At 43.2% G+C, this 9,653-nt stretch overlaps 1 protein-coding gene across 1 annotated transcript in view; it reads right to left on the reverse strand.

Moving 5' to 3' along the window:
- LOC135210214 (uncharacterized) overlaps positions 1-9,653 on the reverse strand; it is a 462,528-nt gene that overhangs the window by 114,554 nt on the left and 338,321 nt on the right. Inside the window, exon 29 of the mRNA XM_064243050.1 lies at positions 8,234-8,413. Within this exon, the coding sequence (XP_064099120.1) occupies positions 8,234-8,413 (180 nt within the window). The remainder of the gene's footprint in view (positions 1-8,233; positions 8,414-9,653) is intronic.

Here is a 9,653-nt window from a genome sequence, read left to right on the forward strand (position 1 = left end):
GTGAGTGGTGGTTGGGGCAGTGTTGGTTTTGACGGGTTGTTGTGCTGGGGGAAGTCGTGTGGTTGTCGTGTTCTTTCAGGCTGTTGGTGTTCGTCTGCAGTAATTTGTCGGGTTACTGAGTTTATGTGGGGTTGTGGGTCTCGGGTGGTTGGTTTGTGTTTGGTTGTCGGCGGTGGTTGTGTGTCGGCTAGCCTATAGCCTAGTATATCCAGTGGACAGCACAGCCTAGCCCTGAGTATCAGAAGCCAGAGGTGAGTACCTGTTTGTGTTTTTTTTTTCTGTATGTAGGTATGGGTCAATTGTCCTGCTGTATTTTGTAGTGTTAAGAGGAAAGTGTGATTGAGGGTGGGTTTGGTAGCCAGACAGATTAAGTTTATGTGGGGGAGATTGCTGCTTTCTCATAAGCTTGTGATCCCGCCACATTATTCTTTGGCGCCTGAACAGGGACTGCTGGTGTGGCAGCTGCAGGACGATTAGCCTAGTCTAGTGTGTGTGAGTGGTGAGAAAGTTTGGGATGGAAGGATTGAGTGAGGTGGAGAGGCTGAAGGAGGAGTTGAGGTTGGAGAGGGAAGTAAGAGGACAATTGGAAGTGGATAATGAGAGGTTGAGGGTAGTGTGCGAGGAGCTGAAGAGCGAGTTAGAGGAAATAAGAGGAATGCTAAGGAGTGCAAAAGTGGAAATTAAAGAAGTGAAAGGAGCGGAAGAGAGAATGGTTGAGAAAATGGACGAAAAATTTTTATTGATGATGAATGCAGTGCAGGAGATGATGAAGGGGTTCATGGGAGAGGGAGCTGTAGGAGGTAGGCCTACTAGGTCTTGTGATAGGCCAGAAGTGGTAAAGACAGTGGAAGAGCGAGGGGATGAAACTACGAGTGATGAAGGTGACTTGGTTGTGATAGGTAAAGGAAAGAAGGGAAAGAGACAGGATAAGGATAAACCTGAGGACAAGAATAAGAAGGGGGCTGAGGAAAAAAAGACGACTAAGGGAAAGAAGGCTAGTAAGGATGATGGACAGGATGAGACTAGGACTGAAAACATTGGGGAAAGGGCTGAGAGTGATTTGGATAGCGGTGAGTGGAAACAGGTGGGTATAAAGAAGGGTAAGAAGAGCGTAATCAGGAGCATGGATGTTAGTATGGAAGTTGATTCGCTGTATTCCGACGAGGTTAAGAGGGATCAGAATGTTAGTAGTGAAAGTGAGAGTGAGCGGGAAGTACGAAAGGCTGTATATATGAGAGAGATACCTAGATGTGCACAATACAAGGAATATGGTAGTAGAGATATAAGGGATTTTTTTAAGGAATATGAAAGGTATTGTGAGGCAAAGAATGGGGATAACAAGAGAGTCTGGGCAAGAGAGTTGGGTAGCTTTTTGACGGGATTTTTGTTGAATATGTATGGGGTAATGATGAGTGTGGGGAATGTGCCTCATGAGAGTGTGAAAGCCACGATTGTGGAACAGGTGAAGAGGATAAGGAGTAGTGTTAGATATAGAAAAAAACATGGTTTTGATGAGGTAAGAATGAATGTTGGCGAGTCGTTGTCGATGTATGTGTGCAGGTTGGAAACATTAGCAAGGAAAAAGTTTGGGGATGAAGGGATAAATGAGTGTAGAGAGTTAGTGAGGAAGTTGTTGGCAACTGTGCCTGAGAGTGTGTATGAGTTTGTAAATCTGAAACGTAAGGAGAAAATGCAATGGACGAATGAAAGGTTGTCGTGGAACGACATTTTGGAAATGGTAGAGGATTATGAGTTGGATAGGTGTATGAAAGAGAGTAGAAGTGTTAGTGTTAGGACTGAAGTGGCTGATGTTATACCAGAGTTTAAGAGCTATAGGGAGGCAGTTTTGGAAGGGCCAAGGCAAATGGCAGAGTGAGTGGTTGATAGGAGCATTAGAGCCAGTAACGTAAGTATGGTTAGCCCTAAGAGAGATCAGAGTGCAAGCGTTGGAAGAGTAGGGTCAGTTAGTCGTGAACGAGAGCAGCAGTGTTACAGATGTGGAAAGCTAGGGCACAGGAAGAATGAATGTCGGTGGGCGTTGGGAGCTTGCTTTGGGTGTGGGCAAACAGGGCATTTGGTGAGCGAGTGTAAGAAAGATAGGGATATTAATTGTTACAGGTGTGGGCAAGTAGGGCATATAGCAAGTGGATGTCGAGGTACTCGTGTGACTGAGGTTTGCGGTAATTGCGGGAAGAATGGGCATTATGCTAGGATGTGTAAGGAACAGCGGGCAAAATGTGTTGAATGTGGAATGGAAGGTCATGTGGCGAGTGTGTGTAGGTGAAAGAGGATGAGTCAGGTTGGGAGTTCGGGAAACTGGGTTCAAAGGGGATTCAGTTGGGTGGGTCCTCTGGTGTGCGGTCAGTAAGAGTGATGCATGTGCGTGAAGGATTGTTGCATGAAAAAGGGTTTGGAGGAAGAGCTCATGAATGTATGAGTGTAAAAGTGAGGTGCAAAGGGGTGTGTTTGGTTGCTTTGATTGATGCTGGGTGCAGTGTCAGTGTTCTTTTTAAGAATGGATGTGACAAGTTGCGGAGTGAGTGTGAAATTAGGAAATGTAAAGGGGAGGTAAGAGGAATAGGAAATTTGGGTATGCCTATGGTGGGAATGTTGCGCGAAAATGAAGAAGTTGAAGGGGTAGTGATGGATGCAGGTGACTTGTGTGATCGAGGGAATGAGTGATAAGTATGATATGTTGTTAGGATAGAGGTTTCTGAAGAAGTGTGGGATGGTGGTCCATCCGAGCAGGAATATGATTGAGTTGCATAGGAAGGGGAATGTACGTACATGGAGAGTTGTACTTGGATAGGGATGGAGGGGTAAGCAGTAAAATATGGAAGGGAGTGCCGTTGGTTGCAAAAGAGTGTGTAAAAGTGCCGCGAGAAGTTGAAGAAGTTGTTAGTGTGAAAGTTGCGTGGCCCGATATTCTTGGGATTGTCAAAGGTGACAAGTGTGCATGTGTGGTTGAGGGTATGGATGCGAACAAGTTGGTAACAGCGAGCGTGCATGTGCATGACAGGATTTTGGATATGGAGAATCCTCGGGTTTTTGTAGCCTCATTGCCGAGCGTTAGGAAAAAGCGAGTGCGGGCTACACGTGAAGGTGATTGTGTGGGGTTGTTGTATACGTTGGTGGATGTGGATGACGGAAAATATGTTAGGGTGCAGCGGGTGATGACAGGTAGCACGAAAGAAAGTGATGAGTGGAAGTATGATGAGTTGAGAGAAAGAATTGAGGTGGATGAAAATGTTGGTGATGACGAAAGGGAGCGTTTGATGCAGATGTTGTGGGATAGGCAGGGTGCGTTGAGTCGGGGTGACGAGGATTTCAGGGGATCTAAGCTTCCAGAGTTCAAGATAGTTTTGAATGACGATACCCCCATATATCAGCGTCCCCGACACTTTTCTGCGCCTATTGCCCAAGAGATTGAGGAACAGTGTGAGGAACTTGAGAGAGTGGGAGTGATCGAGAGGAGCGAGAGTGCTTGGAATAGTCCCATAGTCCCAGTACGCAAGACAGATGGGAGTTTGAGGATGTGTGTGGATTACAGGAAGGTGAATGAAGTGACTGTGAAGGAGCGATTCCTGATGAATGTGGTGTCTGATTGTGTGTATAAGATGCATGGGATGAGAGTGTTCACAAAATTGGATTTGGTAAGGGGCTATTACCAGATGCCTTTTGAGGAAGGGAGCAGGCATGTTACGGCTTTTTCGAGTGGTAACTGCCACTATCAATTCAAGAGGTTAAGTTTTGGATTGGCTAATGCGCCTGCTGCCTTCCAGAGGGCGATGAATGTAGTTTTGGCTGGTTTTGATAGAAGGAAGGTGACTGTGTTTATAGATGACGTTTTGATTGCAAGTGAGACTGTTGTTGAGAATGTGGAACTGCTTGAGAAGGTGTTAGAATGGTTGGAAGAAGTTGGAGTGAAAGTAAAGCTGGAGAAGTGTACATGGTTGGCTGGGGAAGTGGAATTTCTGGGTCATAAGGTGAGTGCGAGTGGTGTAAGAAGAGTTAAAAGTTTGTGGAAAAAGTAAAGGAGTTTCCACGTCCCCGGACCGTGCGGGAGTTAAAGGTTTTTTGGGGTTTGATTGAGTTCGGGAGGAAGTTTGTTAAGGAATGTTCGGGTATAGGGAAGCCGTTGACTGAATGGACCGGGAAGAAAAATTGTACTAAGCTGAGGTGGGAAGAGTGAATGGTGGGAGCATTTGAGAGATTGAAAGAGGAGGCTGCTAGGGACGTCACCTTGGCTTTTCCGGACTATAGTGAGGATGCCAGTAAGCTTGAGTTGCATGCTGATGCTAGTTAGTTTAGTATGGGAGGATGCTTGGTGCAGATGCAATAGGTGAATGGTGAGGGACAATTGAGAGTGATTGCGTATGTGAGTAAAGCTTTTAATAAAGCAGAGCTGAAGTATTCGGTGGTTGAGAAGGAGTTTGCGGCAATAAGGTTTTGTGTGAAAGCGTTGAAAGTGTTTTTGTATGGGGTAAGATTTGTCATAAGGACAGATCATCGGCCGTTAGTTTATATGATCAAGAAGAAAAGTGTGAATGCTAGGATTGTGAGGACAATTGAGGAGTTGAGTGAGTTTGATTTTGGCTTAGAATAAGTGCCGGGGAGTAAAAATGTGATTGCTGATACAATGTCTAGGATGCATGGTAAGGACAGTGGTGTTGTGAAAAGTGACTGGGATCCGAATATGGTACCTGAAGGGTTAGTTGTAAAAGAGAGGTTTGGAGGGAATGACAGAGTGTGTGAATGTTTGTTTTCAGCATTGAAAAACTTGGAAGGTAAGGGTCTGGTTGAAGAGGTACCCGGTAGTGTGAATGAGTTGCGATTGAAGTTGATGATGATGTGCAGAAGGAAGTGGCATGTGCGGAGGAACAAGGTGGGCGAGGAGAAATGTTGCATGAATTGTTATCAGCAGTAGCTGAGTTGTTTGGAATAAAAGTGTTGTTGTATTTTGGATAGGACAGACCGGTTGAATATCGAGGAAGGGTGAGTACAGGTAATGAACGTGGGGTTTTGATGATTCAGTGCCGGGAATGTGGTTGTAATTGGTTGGTCACAAAAAGGGACTGTGAAGGGGATCTGAGTCAGAATTGTGGAAATGGGGAATTAACTGAGGATGAATGTGGTGAGGAGGATTGTGATGTGGATAACCAGGTGGACGTGGTAGTAAATGTGTATGCATGGGACTCGAGGGAAAATGGTGACGTTTGTTCGAGTAAATGATAGTGAGTACTGTAGTTTGGTTGACACAGGGGCACAAGTTTCCTTGGTGAGTGGGTCAGTGGTGAGTGAACTTGAGAGATGTGATTGGGAAGTAAAAAGGCAGTCTACAAGTGTGAGAATACATGGGTTAGGACAAGGAAGTGTTTTAGTATGGGAAGAGGTACGGTTAAAGGTTAGGTTGGGAGATCTTGAAGTAATGCATAACTTTATAGTAATAGGAGAAAATTATATGCCATCTTGCTTTTTAATAGGGATAGATTTTTTGAGGATCCACGATATAGACGTAGATATAGGAAATGGAATTATTAGGAAGGGGACCAGACAAGTAGCTAGGATTCAAGATGGTAATGTATTTGTAGCAAACTTTGTGGGTATGATGATATTGCTAGGAGTGAGAATGATCTGTTGAGTGAGAAAGAGATTGAGGAAATGCAAAATAATTGCCGGAAGATAAATGTGTTGCGACAATGTGTTTTGGGAGGAGTGCGTGGAATTGGATGTATATAAGAGGGTTGCTAAACGTTTTGTGGTGTGCAAAAACATAGTGTACTTTTTGCATCAGGAAGGGGTGTATGACAGGGAAGTGTATGTGCCGGTGTTTTCTGTTGAGTCAGCTGTGAGTATGTGTTTGTTGGTGCATGATCGGTTTGGGCATATGGGGAAAAATAAGTTGTGGGAACGCATGAGAGAGAGATTGTATGCTCCTGGGTTGAATAAGATTTGTGTGGATGTGGCTGTTACGTGTGAAGACTGTCAGAGGGGAAAGTATCAGTGTGTGCATGCAAGTCCACCTGTGTCGCGATTGCAGATGAAAGAGCCGTTTGAAATGCTTGTGATTGATTGTGTTTCTTTGCCTAGGACTGCGAGAGGACATGTGGGGATGATTGTGATGGTGGATCACATGAGTAAATTTGCCTATGTGGTTCCCATCAAAGATAAGAGGAGTGAAACTGTTGCACGAATGGTGGGTCAAGTGATGTTGCCCATGTGTGTGTGTGTAAGCTGGCAAAAATGTTGAGTGATAATGGACCTGAGTTTGTGGGATGGGAATTTGAAGAAATGTTGAAGGAATGGGGTATTGTGCATGTGTATTCTACTCCATATATGCCCAGTGCGAATGGGTTGGCTGAAAGGACTGTTAGGACGATGACTGAGATTTTGCGAATGATGAGTAAGGGCGACAAGGATTGGGATATGTATGTAGGACGTGCAGTTTGGGCATATAACGCCACACTGCAGAAGAGTATAGGTATGTCTCCTTGTAAATGTGTGTTGAATGTTGAAAGGATTGTCAGACTGCGGTTGGGTCTATCAGAAGGTGATCGGGATTTGTGGAAGAAAGCGAGTGAAAGGTTTGAGAGTTTTAAGATTGGGGATAAGGTGTTGAAAGAGGTGGTTGAGATGGGAAGAATGAATGTGAATAAAGTAAGGGAGAAATTTGAAGGGCCTTTTGAGATTTTGGAAGTGGGACCGAGTGGATTGAGTTATGTTTTGGGGAAATTGCGAGTTGGTGGGGGAATGGATGAGGTTAGGGCACACCATAACCAGCTCCATAAGTGGAGGGAAGTACCACAGTATGTTCGGGAGAATGTGATGAGTGAGTGGTTGAGGGTGAATAAGTATGAGCCTACTGTTAGTGAACAAATTGGTCTGGGAGATTGACAGTTGGTGTTGGTTGAGTATGGAAGAAAACGGAAGTGGGAGGAAAAAGCATGAACGGCATGGTAAAGGGGTTGGTGGTAGGGTGCAAACGGTTGATAAAGCATGTGCTACGGATGACTTTGGGGGAATGAATGATACTTGTCGTGTATGTGGGTTTGAGTTGACAGGGACAAATAAGACTTCAGTGAGAAGGAAACGGAGAGGTGAGGAGGTAGTTGATAGGATGGATAAGTCTTTGCAGAAGTTTAACAGAAGTATGGATGAATTGAGTGGTTTGGTGGCCAAAATAGGGGAGATGTTAGAACCAGAGTTAGAAGACATTGGTGAAGTAGTGAATGGAATTTGGGAGGATGGTAGTGAGGGAGATAATGGGAGTTTGAAAGAAAGTGGTTTGGAAGAAGTGAATGGCGATGTAACTGAAAGAGTGTATGATGGTCCTCAAACAAGATCCAGGGGGCCTGCATCTGAGCATCCTTGGGTGTTGCGAAAGGCAATTTAGTGTGGATGTTGTGAGTGTAAGGAGATGTTGTCAAATGTAATGGAGGAGGTAATATGGAGGAGTAATGATAGTTTATATTTGACAACATCTCCAAAGGTTGTGTGAGAGAGAGAGAGAGAGAGAGAGAGGGAGGTAGGTGGAAGAATGAATGGGAGTGGTTAAATGGCGGTCGGAAACATGTCTGTTGTGGCGTTCTGTGGTAAGTCAGTGGAAGTCTGTTATGAGAGTCGGAAGAAGCAAGGCAGTCAGTGAATTTGCAGAGTTGGTTTGGCAGCATTTGTCCATTGGTTGTTAGTTGATTTTGTGGTATTTGATTGATTTTGGTGTTGTAAGGTTGTTGTGTGTGTGTCTGTCTGGTTTTGGTGAGGTTGAAGAGGTTTGTGGTGCATTTTCAGTGTCTGTGAGTGGCGGTTGGGGCAGTGTTGGTTTTGGCGGGTTGTTGTGCTGGGGGAAGTCATGTGGTTGTCGTGTTCTTTCAGGCTGTTGGTGTTCGTCTGCAGTGATTTGTCGGGTTATTGAGTTTTTGTGGGGTTGTGGGTCTCGGGTGGTTGGTTTGTGTTTGGTTGTCGGCGGTGGTTGTGTATCGGCTAGCCTATAGCCTATATCCAGTGGTGGACAGCACAGCCTAGCCCTGAGTATCAGAAGCCAGAGGTGAGTACCTGTTTGTGTTTATTTTTTTGTTATGTATGTAGGTATAGGTCAATTGTCCTGCTGTATTTTGTAGTGTTAAGAGGAAAGTGTGATTGAGGGTGGGTTTGGTAGCCAGACAGATTAAGTTTATGTGGGGGAGATTGCTGCTTTCTCATAAGCTTGTGATCCCGCCACAACAGGATCACTCACCAGTAGGACTCTCCACTTCTGTGACCTTCTTGCCATCGGCATAAACAGCATAACCAGTGACAGGAGCTCCGTTTGAGGTACCTCCAGTGCTGTTGATGGTGACAGGGAGCCAGGTGACCAAAAGAGAACCATCCTGTGGTCCAGGTTCCACTTGCACATCCACGGGTGGATCCGGTAATCCTAGAAATAGTTCAGGTAATAATTGTCAACCAGGCACATGAAATGCACTGCACGTACTTGTAACAGAGTCCCGATTGTCCTAGGTTTCAGATTAGGCAATTCATTATGGAACCTTGATTAAAATTAAGACTTCAGTGAATATTTCAGTGGTCTTCCCACAATCAAATGCTTCCTGAAACCCTGGACGATAACCTTAACATCACTCCTAGTCATACAGAAGCCTTTATACAATCCTACAAAACTATCTAGTATAATCTACAAAATCTCAATAAATTTGTCATGACTACCAAAATGAGCATCAAGCCATTACAATACCATCGCTAATTCATAATATTTTGCATTGCTGTAAGCAGGTAATAGAGCTCGAAATATTAGTACTGAAGGGTGCTTATAGTGACCTAAAATTTTACTTACTGTACATCTGAATGTTGCACTTTTGAATTTTCTGAGAGTATGGACCGTGTTTAGGCCGAAGTTTCAGATTCCATGCATAATTGGAAATAATATTATGAAACGTGGTAGCAAAATTCAAGGCTCTGCAGTCTAGTTAATATATACAGTAGTCTAAAAGTACCTTAGTCAAATGGAATCTCTTAAAAATTTTCAAAGTTAATCTTCACTTTTGAAATGGTATTCTATATACCAACTATTATACATAAAAGAAACCAGTCTCATTATCTCAATGCAATTCTTACTCATCTAGCTACTTCTACAATCGTAATATCTACATTGCAGGGGAGGATTTATAGGGGAACTGAGGACATTAAAAACTTGAAAGAAAAAAAAAAAATTTATAGGATCATGAATAAGAGTTGAAAAGCTGTATGTTATTGGTGTCACCAAAATGTGCAGTTTGTGCATGTGCTTGTGAATTTCTCATGCAAAAGCCAGAGGCACTAAGATGTAAGGATGGTTTATATTTTAAAACAATCATTTTCAGTCAAAGACATCTTGTAGCTATGCCTTTTAAAATTCACGTAACTCAATAAATTTCTTTTATTCCAAGAGGGAAAAATTTAATACCTTCATAACCTTAAATCAGCTACTATAAGGTATCGTAGTTAAAAAAAAATTTTTATTGCAGCAATAACTAATGAATTTTGCTGCATATGTAAACACCTCAATATGTATCAATACCTGATCTACTTCTTTAAACATACATACATAAAAAAATAATATATATATATATATATATATATATATATATATTATATATATTATATATATCTATATCTATATA

Source organism: Macrobrachium nipponense, chromosome 39, assembly GCF_015104395.2.
Source record: "Macrobrachium nipponense isolate FS-2020 chromosome 39, ASM1510439v2, whole genome shotgun sequence".
NCBI lineage: Eukaryota > Metazoa > Arthropoda > Malacostraca > Decapoda > Palaemonidae > Macrobrachium > Macrobrachium nipponense.